This window comes from Acanthochromis polyacanthus, chromosome 14, assembly GCF_021347895.1.
Source record: "Acanthochromis polyacanthus isolate Apoly-LR-REF ecotype Palm Island chromosome 14, KAUST_Apoly_ChrSc, whole genome shotgun sequence".
Taxonomy (NCBI): domain Eukaryota; kingdom Metazoa; phylum Chordata; class Actinopteri; family Pomacentridae; genus Acanthochromis; species Acanthochromis polyacanthus.
Window position 1 is genome coordinate 34,499,319 of NC_067126.1, and position 21,538 is coordinate 34,520,856.

Consider the following 21,538-nt stretch of genomic DNA (forward strand, 5'->3'; position numbering starts at 1 on the left):
ATCAGCACTCGCGGTCCAGCACCCTGACCATCTGCCCTTGTACAACATCTATCTTGCAGAAATGGGTTAAGGTTGCAGTATCATTATGACAGCAGTTTTCAGGAAAGATTTCCTGCTTTCCAAGGTTCATCCTCTGACCTTTGTTATAGTGCTGCTGCGGTGATAATGCAGCTCGCCCGGCGTTGGACACATTTGATAACAACTGCTTCTCCATACCTGAATGTTCAGAATGTGAAAACTGGCCAAACTACGGTGCGTCAAACTCAAAAACATGTCACAGCACAAGAGTGAAAGTCAAGCTGCAGATCCAGTGCTGCAGTCTAATGATGCATGTACTGTATCTCCACCAGATACAGTGCAACCCAGATTAATATCAGAAATCTACTGTCCTTGCCAGGCCTCACTCCCACATATTCACTGCCTTTAACTATATTCTACAGTTTCCAAACCACTGATTCTCATTCCTGCTTATGGAAGTTCCCCACACTGCATATTTTATATTATTTCTCTCGGTGGTGTTAAGCCAGGCAAGTAAATATTCAGGTGTGGGTAGAATATCCTGTGGTTAACAAAGTCCAAGAAATGAAGTTGACTGTGGTCTTTGTGTCAACATAGTTAACTGCATAACCATACTTTGCTGCCATACTGCTAACATAATGGATATAATTGAAGGTTTACACAGCTAAAGAGAAAATGTCCAACTGTCAGGCCTGTGGCTTTCTTTCAGCACCGACAGTGAACACGGGCTCATGCACTGCTGATGGCCAGACAAGCCTGTGCAACAGTCCAGCGCACAACAAATGAAATAGACTAAAGTGTAATTTAACCGATGTATCGCCTCGATGTTTCTCTTTTCAGGTGTTTCACTGTTCAACAGCTGTGGCAGTATATGTAGCATCAGGCCAAATGTCTGTGCCTGTGTGTATATAGGTGGCATAGGCCCTGGTATATTAAATGCTGCTGATTTGCACAGCATGTGTGCAGGTTAAAGACATGTGTTTCTCAGGCTGCTGTGTTGTTGGAACAACAAGCATACTGAGGGACAATGCAAAGCCTGGATTAGTTGGAGAAATCACTGGAGTGCTATTAACGATATTGAAATGTGCACCACCAGACAGCCTCCCCCTCCACTCATCTCATACAGCTGTGGCAAAAACCTGGACCTTTCTCCAAAATGCCAAGCGCCACCAGCACAGTCACAGTTCAACAACAACAACAAAACATCCAATATGAGAAATAACAGGAGTTTTTTTGTTTGTTTGTTTCATGAGGTGCAGCTTGAGTGTTCATGCAGAAGCCCTGACAGCTCCAGCTGATGCTGCGGAGACACTGGTGGCCTACTGGTGATCTGAACTCGAGAAATGAAATACCAGTATCCTGACAGATATGCCCAACGGTTGCCATGACGACTGTGAACCCACCCCCTTAAAAATGCACTTGCGTGTGTGTGTGTGTGTGTGTGTGTGTGTGTGTGTGTGTGTGTGCGTGCGCGAACCCTCATTCCCAGTCCTACCTTGCACTCCTCCATGCACGTCCTAACCGAGTACGCATCCGTCTCGTATTTCAGAACCAACAGTTCAAACTCCCGGTAGTTCTCCTCCGCCCGCTGGTCAAGACGCTGATAAGCCCGGACGCACTCGCTGCATCCCAGCAGATCCACCCCCTTGGCCATATCCAGGGTGCAATTCAAATCGTCCGGACTCGTAAACCCGTGAAACAAATCCAAAAGTGAGTAGGAATTACAAAAAGAAAGGTACAAATCGCTCAGATTCACGTACGCCAACGGTGTCCCCTTTTCCCCTCCGTCAGAGAGGCCCTGGCACACGGTCTCCGCGTCCGTGAAAGTAAAGCAGTCTTTGGACACGCTGTCGGGGAGACAGGTGTCCATTCGCCACAGAGGTTTGGTAGAATTCCCTAGAAAAATAACATCTTGCTCTCTGGCGAGACGGTGGGGGTCGGGTGATGTTGGGATATGGTGTCGCTGGAGGGAGTTTGGGTACTCGCCCATGTCCGTAATTGCAAGCCCCTCGTCCGACCGCTTGTCTCGGGTTCGCGTCAGTTTCGCCTCGGCGCAGAACCACAAGTGATCAGAGAGCAGGACGGTGATGAACAGCAGAGAGGCCAGCGACAGTCGCCATCTCTGGGCCCGCTCCGACTCGGTAAATGGCTTCTCGTTCTCTCGGGGTGCAAACCAGTATTTTAAGCCTTCGTCATGCTGCCGACGCATCCAAGCACCCCTGGTCATATTTTAGGAAAGTGCTGCCCTGGCCGACTCCACCGCGGGGGCTGCTCTGCCACAATACTCATTGACTTGTTGGGAGATGGACTCCGGTTGATTCTCCTCTGTAACGGTGGGGTGCCGTGCCTCCGCCGGTCCAGGGCGCTCCACTATCGCGCCCGCAGCAATCGGTGCTATTCCGATCCAATTAGCGTGCCCGCACAGATTAAGCTTCGCGCTGCCGCATCCCGGTTCTCCATGGCTCTCCGGGGGGAAACGGCGTCCTCTTTGACCGCATGCCCCTCTTCTCCCTGTACCGTCCCTCCTCGGGTTTGTTCTCTCGTCGGGGGGCGCAGGGAGACCAGCTGTTGCGAGCCTCTCGGTGCTGATGCTGCGCGTCTGCCGCCGTTCGCTTTGCAGATTCACTTAAAGGAGAGCGACGAGCCTTTTGATGCAGGCAGGCTGGTTTCTCTGTCCCGTAACTGGGCGGAAAGCCTAGAATCCTTTCTCCTGTTGGCCATTGTCATCTTGGACCGCGGTTAAGTTGCCGCCATGTTCGTCTTGAAACACTTTTTCGGAGAGCTGGGTCTGTTTGCGTCATCTCCATCGTTGCGATAGCTCCATCGTTGCGCAGTGGCGGAGCAGCTTATTATCTATATGCACACCACACACACACACGCACACACGCGCTCGCGGAGAGGGTGAGGGAGAGACCACAGACACGGAAAGAAAGGTGCTTAATGTTGTTTTGGTGATCCACTCAGCTCCTCATGAGTAATAGTCGCCAAATATCCTCCTGGCAGGGAAACAAACACACACTTGTGGCGACATCTTGCTTTTGGTGCAGGATAGACGCAAGTCCATTCACAAGAACAACAATGCAGTTAAGAGATCACACTTACTATTTGCATATAATCATCAAGGTTCACTGATCCGGGCCATTTTCATCACCGCACACCCAGATTTTTTAAAATTTCCTTCCCAGAGGACAAAAATGTGGAATTAAGATGTAGGGCTGCACTACTAAAATACAAATAAAATAAAATAAAGCAACTATTCAGCCTTGAGCCCTCTGAACAAGTGGAAAGCAGCTGAACAAGCATAAGGCTTGTAGGTTTAACAATATTATCTGTTCCCTGCAAGTGGGTCCCATTTTATCAGCAGTGTTGTGTTTGGTCAGTGGGTTTTAAAACAAGCACCTGACTTGCAGTATGGCTCTATATGCAATGTGAGTGTGTGACAGTGAGAGGGGATGGAGAGAGAGAGAGATGGTGGCTGCTCTTAGTGTTGAAAGTAAATTACAGTATTTATCCTTATCCTTAAAGCTACTAATCATTGTCAGTGTACATGGCTTGGAGTGCTACCAAAGAGACAAGAGAGTGTTGCTTAATGTTAATGGGCTATATTGGGGAGAAGACAAGAGATGATTACCTGATTAATTTGTGCTTAAGGCCATGCGAGAGGCAGCTTATTCTACAATTTGTTGTTGGGGGAGGAGGGGAGAGTGCTGGTCCAACACCAATCCAATTAGTTTTAGTGCAGCTAGGGATCCCTCTGCTAAAAATGGTGCAACAACATATTTAATATTTAATTTCATGCATTGTTTGAAAACTTTCAGCCCTGAGTTTCACTGTATTTCAGCACCATGGATAGCTCACCACTTACTGTCTTACCATGCTGCATTTAAAGCACTTTCCCAGCACAGATGCTTTACAAAACTGCTCCCAAACACAACAAAAGGAGGTGCTTGTTCCCTCTTGTTGGGTTGTTGATGGCATTACACCTCTCACTGAGTGTGCTTAAAGTCCCTCTCTGGTTATTGATGAACACCCCAAAGAACTCATCTCTGTGTATCAAAAGTTCTAGATTTAGATGATTTTTGTTTTCTTGAAAACAACCCCTCCCCACCTTAAATGAAACTCTACACTGTTCCCTTCATACTTGCTGCAGCTTGAGCACATCAGCTCACCGACAACTTTGCACAAACACTGTAAAACTACACTACGGAATGGCAAAGTTGAGTAATTCAGTCAAAAGTGTTCAAACTGGAAAGCGATTCTGAAGAAGAAGAATAATAAAGCCCCAAACTGCAAGTTGACAGGATTGGAAACCCCAGAAGTCTGAATCTGTGCTTTTTAATTGGACATCTGTGTCTTCTAGCAAATAAAAAACACCACACGGACGTGTAAACAAGGTAAAAGACTTGATTTTCACTTGATGGATTTTTTTTAAAGCGATGTTAAAGTTCACAATCCAACATAATAAAATGGCACATTTGCATAAACCTGCTTTACAAGCACCAATTCAGTAACATAACTCCTTCTGTCATGTTTTCCTGAATGGACAAAACGGGTCCTGTTGATAACAGAATTGGCAGATTTATTACCAAAATGTCACACAAGGGAGATCCAATTTGCTTGATGTTTTTGAACCCTTGTTCGCTGATTCACGTCTGATTGTTATGGCAACTGAAAGTTTACAATGCAAGGGCCCAGATTTTGATAAGAACATTAGCGGGAATTGAAACCGTGGATGGTGATATGGGAAACATCTGTTGTGCCGTTGCTAGGGGTGCTTGAATGCTCATTCATCACTCATTGGTCTCACATATTATGTCACTGCAGGATGCTGTGATCATGCCTTTTGGGGATAGATGTCCTACTTTGGCTGGGATTGTCTAGTCTGCCTTTAACTGTAGTTGCTCAATTTCACACTCTGTCTTTGACCCTGACTGTGGTGTGTGTGTGTGTGTGTGTAAGTGTGCACCTGTTTCCCCTTACACTCTGCTGGAAGACATATGGATATAAGGATGCAGCCACGAGTCTTATAATATAATTTCCATATCTTTAGTTGGAGCGCTTCTGAACATCTGACTTATGTCGGATCCTAAGAGGGGACCAATCAACAACATATGGAGCTGGTGTCTGGCGCAGCAGAGAGTTGTCAGTTTCACACTACCCCCAATATTTTCCTACCTGTGTGTTTGTGTGTGAAGGAGACGAAAGTAGTGCGTGCTCAAGAGAGAGACAAAGTAAAGAGACAGAAAGGGGGGAGAGAGAGCGAGAGAGAGTAAAGTAGAGAGTCTGAGATGAATGCAGATTGCTGGCCCTTAAATCTGGAGCCATCACAGTAACAGTAAGGGCTGGCAGACATGACTCATCCACTATCCATGCTGAGGAATGTGTGTGTGTGTCCTCTCTGAAACAACTGTAGCCTACATACATGTGTAGAATACATTGTATTTCCTAGAATTGCCTCATTTGTATTTCTAAGTTTCCAGGAACTCGAAAGTAGGTAACAAGTGCGTAAATCAAAAGGACTTTTATGTCTATTTTTATATCGCTGTCCTGTCTGGCTTGTCAAAGGCACTTTAAAGTGTATTTGTGTCACACAGAAGAAGCTCTAATAATCTATTTATAAATGTCTATTTAGAAATGCTTAATAAACAAATCCAGAATAACTGGGGGGGAAGCTTTAGTGGCTTTTGAATGCTTTCTTTGATGCTTATAAAAGTCATTCGTTCAAAACTATTAAAAAAAAGTAGTCACATTCTATGTGTTTTTTCTTCCACAGGAAGTTAATGATTGCCGAGAATGTAGCTTTAATAAGCATTTTAAGTTTTTGTCGAGACCCTTCTGCACCCGGATGTTAACCATCTCAGCAGTGCAATGTGTTTCCCGCCCATGAGGATTCCTGTTGGAGGCAGACAGGGAGGAGGAGAGAGGTGGATGCTACAGCTTCAACCTGCTGACAATCAGAGGAGGAAGAGAATGGCGCGTGAGAGAAAAGAAACCGGTGACATCATCTAACTGTGCACATGGCCATTTGCCAAACTGTGTCAAATCGACAACCTTCACACCTCCTACGCACTGTCAGCATGGAAATGGACCTCTTTAAGGGATGCTGTCACTGTATCTCTTTCCATCCCTTGTTTTGTTCTTTAGGGCAGGATTTAAGATGCGTGTCCTTCTTCCCATTGTATCTGTTTTCCCCTTCTTTTCCTCCTCCTTCTCAATGATCTGTCAGTGTTTTATTCTTCCTTCCCATCATTCCTTTCTCAGCTGACCCTGCAGACTCCTCTGATATTTCTTCCTCTGTTCTTGTTCATCATCAACCTGTCTTCTTCTCTTCTTTCCCTTTGTGGCCTTTCAGCTGCCTGACGTCAGAGAGGAAAAAGAGACAGGCTCAGCATCTCTGATTGGTCAGAGAAGACAACACCCTCAGCCTGGGCTTACTGTCCTGAGTGATTGTTACAAATTGACATGACAGGTGTGATATAAGGTTCACTCAAGAACATTTGTCTTTCGTGTCTCCCATTAAATAACCAATTATAATTATCTTTTGAGCGTAAAAATAAATTAGTTAAAAGTAATTAGCTTTTATCTGTGTCTCACAGTCTCCATTAGCAAATATAGGTTTCTCAGTTGTTATCGCATAAGTATTTACATATGATAAGAGGTCGTATATGTAATAATGAAAGGGCACTCTTTGTTTTTTACACTCAGTGCCCATTTAATTAATAACAGAAGGTCAAATAAGAGCAATCTTATACAACAACCGTGTTTAAGTTAGTGATGGTGCTTTACTGGACAGCTTTATATTGAGTGTTTTCAATATTCTGCCCCCTCATGTACACAGCTAGGTAAGACTAAAAGTTAGAAATGCCTCACAATATATTGCAGCGCAGTGTAACAACACCTTTAAATATGACCAAAATAATAAACACATAGTTAAATTTGCATATTTCAATTAATTAAAGATAAAAACTGTACTGACCTGCCTATGGTTATACAGATACACCTAACAAAGAGCTGACAGCTCTCTAAAGTGCACCATTTTAGATTTAGACATACTGTTTTCTCATATTCCTAACAGCCACTGGTTTCCATTTAGGTATTCTTGAATTTTGATTGACTTAATTCTCCAAGAAGCATTCTATAAACATGCTTGACTTATAACATTTAATGCTATTAAAGCATTAAATCTGCTTTAGCTTTTTCATCATTGTTGCTACTGTAATTCCTTTGAATAGTCTGCACTGCACTGCCTTAAAACTGTATTTTTGACAAAAGAAATTCACATGTAATGTTCACGGTGACGGATTACTCAAGCTATTCAATTCTCAACAGTAAGCCAGTTGTTTGTTAATCATACGGAGGAATTAAAAATGTAAAAAAGCTCTGAAACGGGGCTTGATAAATAGTCTGCGTTGATCTAAAGTGTCACTGAAAGTGACGGTCCAAGACTTCTACATATAAATTATCAGTTATTAAGCGAGTTTCTACAATGCTGAGTAAAGCTATCAGCGAAAGGTAAATCACTCTGTATTCCACTGTATACCAGAGCTTTAAACCTGGTTACTGTGGTGGCGGTCCCACATTGGTGTGTTAACTAGCAGTGATTAGTTTACCAGAGCTGAAGAAGGGAGTAACTCTGGACAGATGCAGAGTAGCTACTGGGAATATTGTGAAGTCTGTGCAGAAAGATGTGGGAAGCTTCCAAGATAAGTTTGACGTTTCAGATAAAAAGAATCTTGGTGTTCAGAGGAGGATTACAGTTTAAAAAATAAAAGCAATCAATGGTGAAACGTACATCATAAGCATCAACAAGGTTTGTGTATTTACTCTCACTGCCAGAAGGGGGAGACAAAAGTTTTATACTGCAGGTTTGAATGTGCAAAATTACAAGCACAACCCTTGACATTGGCATTTATTATGTGACAGACCTTTTTCACAACATTTTCTTGCTACTAAGCTACGATCCACTTCAGGGAGGTCCTAGTCTCCTACATGTTGGTTCACTGTGATGAGTAACAGGGTCGCCTGATGGAATCGACTCCCTGTTTATTCCACCTGTGTTTTTGCTGCTGTTACAAATCAAAAATGTCCATTCCAAAAATAAATAAATAAATAAGAGGGTCTTTTGGTAAAACAGATGCTCATTGTCCAAAGTGGTCAAGTGGTCACTGGACTCGAGGGGGATTAAAGCAGTGATGGAGATACAATCATGCAGTTCAGGCTCCCACCGAATCCAGCAGCAGCACCACCTCCGCTCAGCCTCAGGGTTTTACTCTCGTGATCGATTGACTCACCCCATTTCCATTCCAGGAATCCCTAAGCGGCTTATCAACGCAGCTCACTTTCCCAAGGACACTGCCCATTCCCATATCCACGATCCTGAATTCCTAGCCTATATTCCCATTGTGTAATCAGTATCTACATGTTCACCCAGCCCCCAGCTTCAAAGGAAATGTGCCTGTCAGAGAAGACAGCTTTTACTCTGGCAAGGAAGACATACAGAATATGAATACAGGGTGACCCAAAAGTTTGGAAAGAAAGTTTAACTGCAGTGTCTATATGAGTTGGGGGTGCATGAATTCACTGTTTTACCCATTTTTGTTATAGCATAATAAAATAACTTAAAAGCATAGTATTTGCCGAGTGCAATAACTCGGAAGAAAATTAATAGCATAGCATAACTTCAAAATGCAGATCATCAGTGTCAGATTTCAAAACTCTTGATGGTAAAGTATCTGACAGTTTTAATTTTTTTAAACACTATGAGTAGTATGAGGCAACATTTACTGACCAGTTTGAGGAACCTTCATAAGCATGAATGAAGATACATTCCAGAAGATACCAGTGTAACCAGTTGGTGGAAACGCTCACAACTTTGTATAAGAAACGAACATGAACATGTCGAAATATGTTTGTTTTACACTAATCTGTTACTCTTCTGAATATATCTGTGGTACTGATTTATTGAAATAACATTATATTATTTGGATTATAGACTTTTCATTTGTTTCCAAACTTTTGGGTCACCCTGTACATGGTAGAGGAGACCTGTTGCTGATGTATATTATCATTATTGAGTGAGTCCAAATGCACACAGGTTATTTATTCCTTCTTTATACTTTTCTGTGGTATCATCTCATTTTAAATACTGAACTATCCCTGTTGGGAACATAGTTTCCTGTGGAATCCCAATCACAATAGTCTTCAACTGTTATGTGCATTAAAAAAAGACATAGTTGAATATGTGCAGAACATGTTTAAATGTATTTCTGTGTGTAAGGGTGCGTGTTTGTCTTCGTCTCTTACCCTGGTGTTACATCACTGATGGCCTCAGACTGTATCCTGATGCTCTCTACACTATCTCTTACATGGGGAATGATTGCTCTCTCTGGGAAATGACCAGAAGCTGTAGAAATGATCATCAAACAGTGGATTTAACACTTCTTACTTTAGTTCTAAGAGCCTCACAAGACTGACTCCTTAAGCAGCAAGTTGTTTCCTTATAATGGAATGATTCTGGTGCACAGATGTTTTAATTTTTAATCTTAACCATGCGGGCAGTTTGACTCAAACTCTCCACTTGAGCTGAAACTGAAATATGTCAGCAGCTATTCTGTGGATTGTGATGAAATTGTGGTTCCAGCTGATGAATCCCAATGATTTTGGCTATCCACTGACTTTACCTTTCATTTCCACTGTGAGGTCAAATTTCAGTTCATCCTGATTTTGTTTATGATCAAATACCAGCAAGTTGACAACATTTTCATCAGCCTCAGCTGGACTTAAAATAAAGATAACAAATACGTCATAAATATTTTAACTGCTGAACATAAAGTTAGCTTTGTTTTTGTGAGCATGTTAGCCTGCTGATATTAATGCAATATAAAGCAGCACAGAGCCAGTTGCATGGCTATAAACTTGTTGATTTTGCATCAGGAGAGAGCCACAATCATACATTTTAAAATTCCTCACAAAGCAGCTTTAAGTCAATCAATTCTATTTACCATATTAGATCAATTCAGAGATGTGTACACATTTCTGAGGAGATCTTAAAATCATTGAGTGTCTCCATCTGCATCAAACCCAGGGGTCTGTCTCCTCCAGATGGAGAGTGCAGGCTCCTTTAACATCAGCTTTAGCCTAAATGTAAACAACAGAAGGTAGAGTTAACAGGGACTCCAGAGCTGAGACTGAGGCTCCACACTCCAGCTGAGAAAGCAGAGGCCAAGCCCAGAGTATTTATGTCACCGTGCATCCCTACTGTCATCAGCAACCTGGTGCTCGACCTGCAGAGCCTCATTTGTTCTCCACCGCTATCAATTCTCACTTGCTAGACCTCTCCGTTCGCATTAAGTTCAACTTCCTAAATAGAGATCAAAGTGATGCGAAGTGGCTATTCTTCTTCACCTGCACAGAGCTGTTGGGATCATTTGAATTCTAAATTGCTTGTGTTTTGCGAGCATACATACATGTTTTATGTGCCGAATTTAATAGGAGAACAGGGAGAAGACCTTGGATTTATTAATGCAAAGCATGGTAAAGGTTCAGTGTGAGAGCAAGGAAAATGAGCCTGGCATTTCTAAATGCATTTGCCTCGCACTAATCTGTGCTGTCAGAGAAAAGCACCTTCTGATGAAAGGGATACATCTTCCCCTGTATCCAGAAGGAAAGAAGGGGGAAAATGCATATTTCAGCCTTTGAAGAACTAGGAGTGAAGTCACATCCTGGCTAACATGGAAACTGAATAGCATCCAGAGCTGACATCCAGTCACCTCTTATCCTGTAGGAACTGTATGTTCACAGGCACAAGTGTACAGCTACCCAGACTGCACTTGGGATGAGGCTGGAGGAAGGCCAGTTTAGCTCTGCTCCAGTCCCCCAGCCTTCATCTCTCTTCCCCTTTCCTTTCTCACCTCTGTTTGGAGTGTTTAGTATGCTGAGCCTCAGAACATCACCAAGCAGTCAGTGCCACTGTGTTAAAACACAGCTCACAGGGCTAATCACACAGGTCCACAGCAATTTCTGCTCTTCAATCGTTGTTTCACTCATGTCATCACTGTCTTAGTGTGTAATTGCAAAAATGATCCGCAGTGAAAATTGCTTAAATCAGCTGCAATACATCAGCAAAATGATTATATTTTTAATCAAATATGCCACAACAGCCTTTTTGGAAGCCTTATTGCCTCTCATTTGGTGCTTGACCATCTTCGGTCGGATGGTGGTGTCTCCCTCTGCAAGTCAGTCTGTCAATCAGTCTTTGGTCCAGAAAAAAGCACTTTGTGGATTGCCATTAAATTTGATAAGGATTCTGCTTTTTTCTTGAAGTGAAATCTCTCCACATTTATCACATAGAATGGACCTAAAACCTCAGCCTCAGATTTACTCTTTATCTGCTCATTGCTAAATACATAAATGTCCTCATGCTAACATGCTAACTAAAACAGCTTTTATTACGCCATAAACTGTTAATCTTGTTGTAGCATAGTATGGATTATAGTCCAGTCTGCACAATCGGGGGTCAGAATGCTTCGGTGCCCACGCAACGCACCCTATCTCATTGCTAATGACACAAGGTGGTGGGTCCACTGGGCGGTGGAGCTTCTTTGGGCTCTACCAGATAAGGTTGTGCTGCTCATTAATTCCAGATTCATTGAGGTCTCATTATCCAAGCAAATTAGTTCAGGTATCTCAAGATCTTGTTCGCAAGTGATGGGGAAAAGGGAGCATGAAATGGAGAGACGGATTAGTGCAGGCGTTGTACTGGAATGTCCCAGTGAAGAGGAAGCACAGACAGAAGGCAACGCTCTCAATTTACCAGTTGGGCTGCATTCCAGCATTCACCTACGGTTATGAGCTCTGGGTAGTAACTTAGAGAATGAGTTGCAAGTGGCCAAAATGAGCTTGGCTCAGCCTTAGAGACAGAGTGAGGAGCTCAGAGTAGACTCACTGCTCCTTCACATCGAAAGGAGCCAGCTGAGTTGGTTCATTCAGGCATGTGATTAGGATGCATCCCAGGCACCTCACTCCATCTGGGAGAAGACCCCAGTGTAAACCCAGAACTCGATGGGGAGATTACATATCTTATCTGACCTGGGAATCCCCAGGAGGATCTGGTATGCATTGCTGAGGAGCGGGACATCCAGAACGACCTGCTTAGCCTGCTGCCACTACCTGACCTTGACTAAGCAGAAGAAAATGCATGGATGGATGGACAGGTTCAGTGACATCACAAATCAGAAACATACAGGAGAAAACACCAGCAGTCTCTATATGGTCATCAGCACTGTAGCCATGATGTAAAGTTACGCATCACGCAACCCTTAATGCTCTTGTATAATCCACTTGACATGGTCTGCAAGGCTTTCTTGTTTGTGAATAAAGCCAAGGTTCAATTTTCATCTGATCTGCTATGCAAAGTGCAAAGCCTGGGCCTGTGTGGCACTGTGCTGTACTCAGCCTGGGCCCTTACTCTGCGTCATCTATCTCATCACACAGACTGACCGACCTCAGATGACTTTGCAGACACACTCTGCAGTCTACCAGTCACGTGCAAATCTCTCCCTCTCCCCCTGTGGTGGCTTGCTCTACTTCTGATCACAGCACACATCTGTGCTTCTCCTGGCAATCTAAAATCTAAGCCAAACTGAGACAATCAGACAAGTGCCTTCCATTAGTAACAGTTTACAAGTTGTTTTTTTTAAGACACACCACTGTAAATTCAGTTAGCCCAGGGTCATATTAAATGTAAAGATTGTGTCGCTGTTAATTGTGTTATCCATCCATTTTCAGCTCTGCAAACTGCTCCCTAAAAGCAGCTTTGATGTGAAGGAGGCTTTCCTTCTCCACAGCAGCAAGTCGAAGACTCATACAGTCAGACTTCCTTCTTCCCATACAGCCATCCTCTTTTCTCTCTCGGACACTTATTCTTCTCTCTCCATCAGTCATGCTGCTCTCTGCGAGACTCTGTAAATATCTGCCACAGACAGAGTAAAGTTCAGGAAAAGGTCAAAAGTGATAAATTCTGTGCTGGCTCAGCCTACTGTGTCTCAGTGTAAAACCAGAGTTTAAGAATGTGACCAGAGCTCTGCCTCACTGTATCATGGTTTCAGTAACTAAGATTACAAGACGACAGTGACCCTATCAGCCTACATTTTTCTAACACCTTTCTATCAAGCATGTAAACCATTACTGTAACCATTAAATGGGTCCTCTCAGCAATGATGCATGGAAGAACATCAATCCTTTTTCACTGTGCTCCACTAGGCTCACTGGAGCCGTGATGCATTGCACCACTGAGATGGCTCGATTTGACGGAGGAAGACCACGGCATCATAAATGATATGCCAAAATTATGTCTGTAGTTAAATCAATCAGCTCAAGTAGATCGGCATCATCTGATGTTGTGAGCTCCCATCATACACTGGGGCTAATTTATGGGGTCACAGAGGGGTCATGGCTGTAGCTGCTGTGATGCACTCCAATCAAGCCGGGTCCGGGGAGCCGAGGCCTGGGGACCATAAATCAGCCGGATGAACTGCAGCTATATACTGCCCGGGTGGGGAAGTAGCACAAACATGCACACACACACACAACATAAGAAGAAAAAAAAAAGCTGTGACTCATTTAACCAGGTATCATGTGCTGTCATCAGGATGCACATGCTCACACACAGATAGAGAACCGCCTGCTCTCTGTTAATTCCTACCATTAACAGTGACATTTAAAGATATCTCCCCAGTGCACAGCTGCCAGGGTAAAGTACCTTTTCATTAAGCTCGTATTGTGCGGGCCCCAGGGGTGGGAAGGGGAGGTGCCTGGGAGTGTGCACCTGTATGTGTGTGTGTGAGAGAGAGGAGAATAGCTTCAAACAGACAACAACTAAGAGCCAAGTGTTGCGATAAAGAAGGGAAGATGAGGAGGGGAGGCAGTGATAGATTGCCCAGATTCGCGGGTTGAAACTCTTGTCTTTAAATCACAAGGCTGCCTGAGCAATGGTTATTACACTGACTTACTTCAGGGTCATATAACAGAAAAAAGGAGCAATATAGGAAGGCGGATACGTATATCATGACATGGACTTGTTTTTCTGCCCTTCCTCTCAATCATTCTTGCTCTTGCTTACCATTTTCACACAATCCTCTATATGCCAAGCGCTCACAGAGAACTGACTGTGTATGATGAATATGTCATGTTCTGGAAAGTGCACGCTGACCTGAAATTACTCCCAGATCACTATTTTATCGCAGCCACCTTGCGTGACTTTAACTGTAGCCCTGGTAAGTAATTCTAATTCCTGCAAGGTTCTAAGTGGACAGCTTATTGTTGAGCCTGCAGTGACTAAGAAGGAATGTTTGGTGTTAACACTTACACTATTTGCCCCCTACAAGGCTATTAGTCTTTATTTGCAGCATGGTGCTCCAGGATCTGTTTAGAGCATGACCTGCTGACACACACTGATGAATAAGTACCTTCCTCATCCACTTGCATCACATAAAGCATTACTTTCAAGGCAGTACCACACTAAAGCACGTGGTAGTGGCGTGTACTGGGAATTTACTGGAGCCCTCCTTCTGCTGTAATGCATGTACAGAAACGTTCTTGTAGAGCTTGTAAGCTGTTACCGAGTGTAAATAAGTTTAAATAATTCATTAGCTAATTGAATCTTTCACCAAGATCCATTTTCTAAGTGTTCCAAATTAGTGAACTCAGTCAGCTTCTGTATTATATAAACAGCATCATCTGTTTTACATTTGGCTGCTCATAAGTGTTATTTATCAGACGTGCAAACCAGTTTATGAAGGTTAAAAACAGAAATTGTGGAGATGATTATTCACTCTCTGCATTTAAACCTGCTCTCCTCTTATTCAGCACATATGCACAAACAAACCCCTACCCATGCAAACCCACACTCGAGTGCACAAATACACACACAGACTTCTTAAATGAGAAATGAAAGATGGCCTTTCCGTCCACACAGGATAAAACAGTAACCTTTAATCGGGACCCCAACCCTGTCTGTTTCTACTGGCGACCAGACTCTACATGTCCTCTGGTATCAGCTTAGTCAGGAGTGATCTCCCAAAACAACTAAAACGATCACTTATTACTGGTCTGACTGACCTTCACAGAGTGACTGAGCTTCTCCAGATTGAGTGAATTTGCTCTTTAAGTGGATAGCGTTTACCAGCATGACCCTATATGTACTCAAATTCCTACAGTTTAGCCCACCTTTAGAAACCTCTTGACTTCACTCAGACAACGTGGCTACATTTTTCAAGGACAGTGGGTTCTACTTCTCTGCAGAGACTCCGGTCTCCACAGGTTAAATCGAACACATTGTAATTACAGCATGCCCTTGATATTGCTCTTTCTCAAAACAGCCCTGCTGCTGACATTATTTCATGGTTGCACCTCCTTCAGAAAGAGAATGTCCTTCACACAGAAACATCCTTTGGTTTTTTTCAAATTTATTGAGGTCTGGGCACAATATAGTTGTTAAAATATTGTGCTGTAACTGGGATTAATAATGATGGTAATGATGAGGATGAGTGGTGCACTGTGGTGGTAGTAGCTGAAGTGGTTTTTGCCTCAGAGGAATAGTTTGACATTGCATGAAATGTGATTATTCACTTTCTTGCTGAAACAAAAGATCGATAACACTTTCACATTTGTCATTGGAGCCTGGAGACCTGAAGCAGGGCAAAGTTGCAAAGACCTGTCTACCTTCGAGAGCTCACCATTTAATACCCTGACCACAGTTTTCCATCAAGAAACAGTCAAATCAAGGAATGCTGTGTTAAAGCACATATTTAAATTTTTACATTCCTTTTGGTGTGAATTAAGAGATACAATGTAATAATACCTAGTTTTAGATATGCTGGTAGGTATGGAAAGAGGCAAGCTAGATGGGGCTTCCGATCTTCATGCTGATTGGACAAATCACTTCAGCTTCATACTTAATCCACCGACACATTTTTAATTCTCAGCAAAAAAGCAAATATAGAATATATATTTTTCAAGATGCCTAACCTTTTCTTTCCTTGAAGTCCTTGATGGCAAGATTTTAAAAAATGGTCAAAGACAAAAGCCGGCATTTTCCATCCATCCATTCTCTATACACCGCTTTATCCTCACTAGGGTTGCGGGGGGCACCAGAGTATATCCCAGCTGACTCGGGTGAAGGCAGGGGACACCCTGGACAGGTCGCCAGTCTGTCACAGGGCTACATATACAGACAAACAATCACATTCACAACTACGGGCAATTTAGAGTAATCAATTAACCTCAGTATATTTTTGGACTGTGGGAGGAAGCCGGAGTACCCGGAGAAAACCCACGCATGCACAGGGAGAACATGCAAACTCCATGCAGAAAGATCCCGGGCTCAGGCCAGGACTCGAACCAGGGATCTTCTTTCTGCAAGGCAAAAGTGGTAACCACTACACCACTGTGCAGCCCGCTGGCATTTTCACTTATTTCAAATAAATGCAGGAACACATACTTGGATGAGTGATTTTCCACTTGAAGACTGCTTTATTTAGCTGCTCTGGCAAGTACTGCTGTCCCTGTGGAGACCTTTTAAGGGTCTGGAGAGCCAAAGAAAGCTTTCTGTGAAAGTTATCTTTTCATTTAGATTTTTGGCACGATGGCCAAATGTGTTAATTATCCATTTCTACCATCAGAGGAGGTCGGGCAAAGATCAGAAGAGTGATGATGACTTAGATAACGTCATTCACACTCTGAAGATACTGAAGATATGATGGGGGCCTTTTAGGGAAAATGGTGACCACTGTTCCTTTACGCTCAATTTACACACAATGATGAATAGAAACAGAAGTTCTGTCAAGTTTTGATTGTTACATCCTGTTCATGGCCACACAAAACCCCAACACATATCCAAATTTAACACGACCACACTATTTCCTATTAACATGTAATTACCCTGCGTATTGCTGTTATTGCTTTATTGCTGCACTGAATAGTCTGTTTTTGACTATAGTCCCCAACTCAGCACCACTCCCTGAACTTATGCAAGGAGGGTCCCTTGCTTAACACAGGAGCTCGCACACATAAACACAAGCACGCACAAACCTATATCAGCAGGTTAATTAGAGTGATAGATATCATCATAAGTGTGACAGAAGGTTTATTTGCAAGGGAAATGAGGGGAATGTAGCCTTTATTAAATGTCTACCTCTATGCCACAGGAGGCCTCCTAATTGCTGCCTGAGACATACAGCAATTTCCACCTAATTTATTCCTGGCAACCATCGTGTATAGGGCACACTGCTGCATGCCCACAATGCCAGGTTGGCTTGTCTATTTCACATGAATGTAAATCACTGTACAATGTACAGTTTCATTAAATCTCACTGACTGACGCTACAACAGAGCAATCTGGGCTACAGCAGCTCCTGCTTTGTTAACTATGAATTAAAAAGAAAACCTGAGTCTGATGTCGTACTACACTGGTAACACAGGTAACTTCTGCCTGTATTTACCCTCTCCTCTATGTTGTGTTTAAAATGAAGAGTTGCCATTATGTAGCTGTCCTCTCTGACTCAAAGCAATGCTCAGTCTCCAAGGTGACAACACATTTACATTGTAGCCATGGACACCACCATCTATCACCTTATGTATGGCATCCAGTGACTTGCAAATCAAGAGGCATCGCTTGTAATAATGTCAGACAAGCTCAACTATGTCTTTTACAAATGCAGCAGCAATGCAGTGATGGCAGTTCATACCTGTTAAAGTCACTGCATCAGCCATAAAAGGTGTGGACTGACAGCAATATCAGTGCATGTCCATAGCTTGGCATCAGCATTAAAGCCGAGCGCAATTTCTCATTTTAGCAACAGGAAGCATGGGTGTATTGTAGAATTGTACTGTGCAGCTCTGGTGTCCCGAGGAGGCCATTTGGTGAATGACGTGAGGTGCATTATAAGTTTGACCCTTGGCCTGATGGTATGATATTCCCTGAAGGGTCATCGCAGTCACTCCTCATCCTATAGCAGCTCTGACTTTGTGTTATTGAGCTGGGGCCCTCCAGCTGTTTAGAGTGATATATTTCAAGTAATTTAGTCGTAGGATACGAGAGTGAAGCTGCAGAGCGCGTGTGCGTAAGACTGCACAAGGGTTTGTGTGTGTTAGTGTGTGTAATAGATGTTTTGACTGACATGTCAAAGGTAATTGAGTCATAGGTAAGAGAGGGTGAACTTGCCAGCTGTCAGTCTCTTATAAGCTGAGTCTGTGTGTCAGAATGCAGCACTCTCTTTTCCCTCAAGAGACAAGTGTATGAGAGTGTCTGCATGTGTGTGCGCGTGTGCTTTTGTGCTCGTCCACCATACATTCTTAATGCTGCATAGATACCACACAGCACCTCAAATCAGGCAGGGCCACTGCAGACGAAATGGTCACCGCACTGTGATTCTCCACATGCTGAATAATGAATGGAGTCTGAACACAGACATAATCTTAAAGTCAATCTGTTCAAGCTGAAAAATACAGTTCCTTATCCTCGTTCGTAAGACAGGATGATTAAGTTCAAAGAAACCATTTTCCCTTTGGAGGCTGTTTTCCAAGTGAATTCTTGCTCAAAATGGGGCACAGTGGAGCATTTTACCAACAGAAATGAACCACTGAACATCTACATATATGCAATACAATCTTTTGTGCTGCTTCTTGTAGTCTTACAAGGTGCAATCTGCCCCAGGACTGATCAGTTGTAGTACTGTAAAGGTTGTAGAGGGTTGTATTAATGTCATAATTCTTCTACATACAAACAGATAGACTGTCTGTTGAGCGACCAAATTACACAGACTGTCTATATCTTTCTTTTGATATAACATTTTGGGAGTCACCTGCAGCATACCATCACAGTGTGCAGATTATTACATCATCCATCAACCATTTTCTACAAAGTAAATTATTACAGCCATAAGGTTCATTATTCCTAATTTTGCATCAGTTATATGCTTTAATATGCTGACTGTGTTTTGGGTGCATTATATTCTGACTTAGGCAGCATGGTGGTGCAGTTATTGGAATTGTTGGCTCACAGTCGGAAGATTCTGGTTTGAAACCTACAAGCCCCTTTCTGCATGCAGTTTGCATGTGGGGTTTTTTTCTGCAGTCCAAAGATATGCATGGTACGTGAATTGGCTATTTTAAATTAGTGACAGGTGGGAGCCCTGTGTTAGTCTGGTGGCAAGTCTGTTGTGTACTCCACCTTCTGCCGAAAGCCAACTGCAAATGCTCCAGTCCCAGTGTGAGGCTGTAGAGAATCACAAAGTGTGTATACCTAATGCATGGATGGATCTATTCTGACTTAATTTTGCAAGCTTGTGAAGTTTTTGTCCAACAGAAAAGAACAGCATGCTCCATTCAGAGGTTTCAATGCTGACTAGGACAACACAGAATCAAATCAACAAACCTCAAGGACAGAGTTAAACAGCTAACAGTTGTGCTAGCTTGCACATAATCTGTTTCCTCCAAGGTCAAACTGAGTGTGAGCAAGATGTTATAAAAACAAGACTACAAATGTGCAATCTACAAAGGTAGAAAATATCAGCATGTGCTATGCAAGTTTGTAATTAGCAATCCCTTTGCATTGTACTGTCATTTAAATGTCTGTAAACTGATAAACAGTATGAGTGTAATTACCACCAGTCAGCATAAATTCTTATTTTTTTAATTTGTTTTATTTCATTCATTTGTAAAATAAAAAATGTCTCATCTAAGTACAAACAGTCTCCAAACAGCCGAAAGAAGACAAGTCTTATTATGTCTGCCCCTTTATCCCCAGAAATCAATTACGAAAAGTGAACTGAAAAACAACAAAAAATATCTATCTATCTATCTATCTATCTATCTATCTATCTATCTATCTATAGAGAGAGAGATGCAGATAGATAGATATGTAGATAGATATGTAGATCTGTTTCTTATTAATTTTTCTGAGGTGATTTCCTTTGTATTGCACTGCTAATTTTTATAAACTGTAAAAACTGGTAAATGATCACTTACATCAGTTATCAAAATCATCAGTTATCAAAATCCCACTCACAACTTTTCCATCAACTGCGTTTGTGAAGATATTATCAATAACAGTAGCACTTTTCGATGTTATTCTTGTAGTTACCTCTCCTTTGTTTGTTTAGTTGAACGTACCTTGTAAAATCTGCGTAGTTTGTTGTCCCAGGTAAACAGGAACTGAGGTGGTAGTTGTGTGCAGGCTAACATGCTTCCTGTCCTGACTGGTCTACCTTCACTTTATTCGTGGGTATTTCTGTCATCACCCTTCACCACCAGAGTGTTACGGTTTTCACACCTACAACTGGCCCACTTTTGTTGACTGTGAAATGTGTCAATTCTGACTCCATCGACACACTGTCAAAAAACAACAGTAAAAGGATTGTTCTTAAGGGAAATAATAGATAGTAAAAAGTCTTTAAAATATTCAAGGCCCTCTTTTTTTAATAATGTGCTGATTCGTAAAGTCCAATGTCAGTATCAAAAACATCCTGTATTTGCCTATGTGTTACAAATGATAAGCTTCCCACAATTCTCGATCTATTTGTGCACTGCATTGGCTATTGTTCATGTTCACTAAAACACCCTTAATCTGTTAGATTTCAGTTCACTTTTAACACTACAACATTAGACTTGATTTAGTGAGTTTTCAGGATTATTTTCTGTCGAACAGCATCACCCGGTGGCTAAAAATTGAATTGTACATGCAACACTGATTACACTGGTCCATCATTTTTTGGAAATTGTCTGCTTCCAAGATAAAATTGGCTAAATCTTATATAATTTGATAAGATGAACTGGGAAAACAAATTATAACATTGATGATTGGCTAATGTTTCCAAGGTACTGAAAAAAACATTTGTTCTGCTATCATTGTGATTTATGGGTTTGTTTCTTTTTTAAGGTTGGGGTTTAAAATCTTGACAACAGATGATTTTCCTTGATCCAGCTGGAATTCACGGAGGAGCAGAAGGAGTCAGGTAACCAAAAGCAAGCAGAGGTCAACATAGAGGGACAAAGACGGTCCAGCATCAAACGACGACTGACGGCGATTCTTGTAGGACACCAGGACCTGATTAGCTGGCCTCCACCTGCACATGATCTGCTGATGACAGATGACACACACCTGGACTCCTCATCAGCACAGCACACACCTGCAAAGAGAGAGAGAGAGAGCAAGGCCAAGGAGGAGAGAGCCCTGCCACAGCTCACAACCTAAACTCTAGCTGTAACAAAACATGTGACTTTGCATGTTTTAACACCTTATTTTCCAAAGAAATTCACACATTCTTGCCATCTGCAGATTGCACTTTAAAGAGATAAAATGGAATAAATATTCCCTCTCCAGACTTTACAGTAGAGCCTGGAAGCTGCCTGACCTCAGACCAGCTCTGTGTCCCAGCAGGGCCATACATTCATCATGCCTGTTTGCCTATAGTGGGAAAACAAAATACAGTATATGTAAATATAAGTAAACGGAGTGCGAGAT

At 42.5% G+C, this 21,538-nt stretch overlaps 1 protein-coding gene across 1 annotated transcript in view; it reads right to left on the reverse strand.

Annotated features, from left to right (window-relative positions):
* The window catches only part of LOC110954685 (NALCN channel auxiliary factor 1), a 96,435-nt gene extending 93,354 nt beyond the window's left edge, over nt 1–3,081 (reverse strand). Inside the window, exon 1 of the mRNA XM_022199332.2 lies at nt 1,514–3,081. Within this exon, the coding sequence (XP_022055024.1) occupies nt 1,514–2,245 (732 nt within the window). The 5' untranslated portion in view covers nt 2,246–3,081. The remainder of the gene's footprint in view (nt 1–1,513) is intronic.
* Between the last annotated feature and the right edge of the window lie 18,457 nt (nt 3,082–21,538).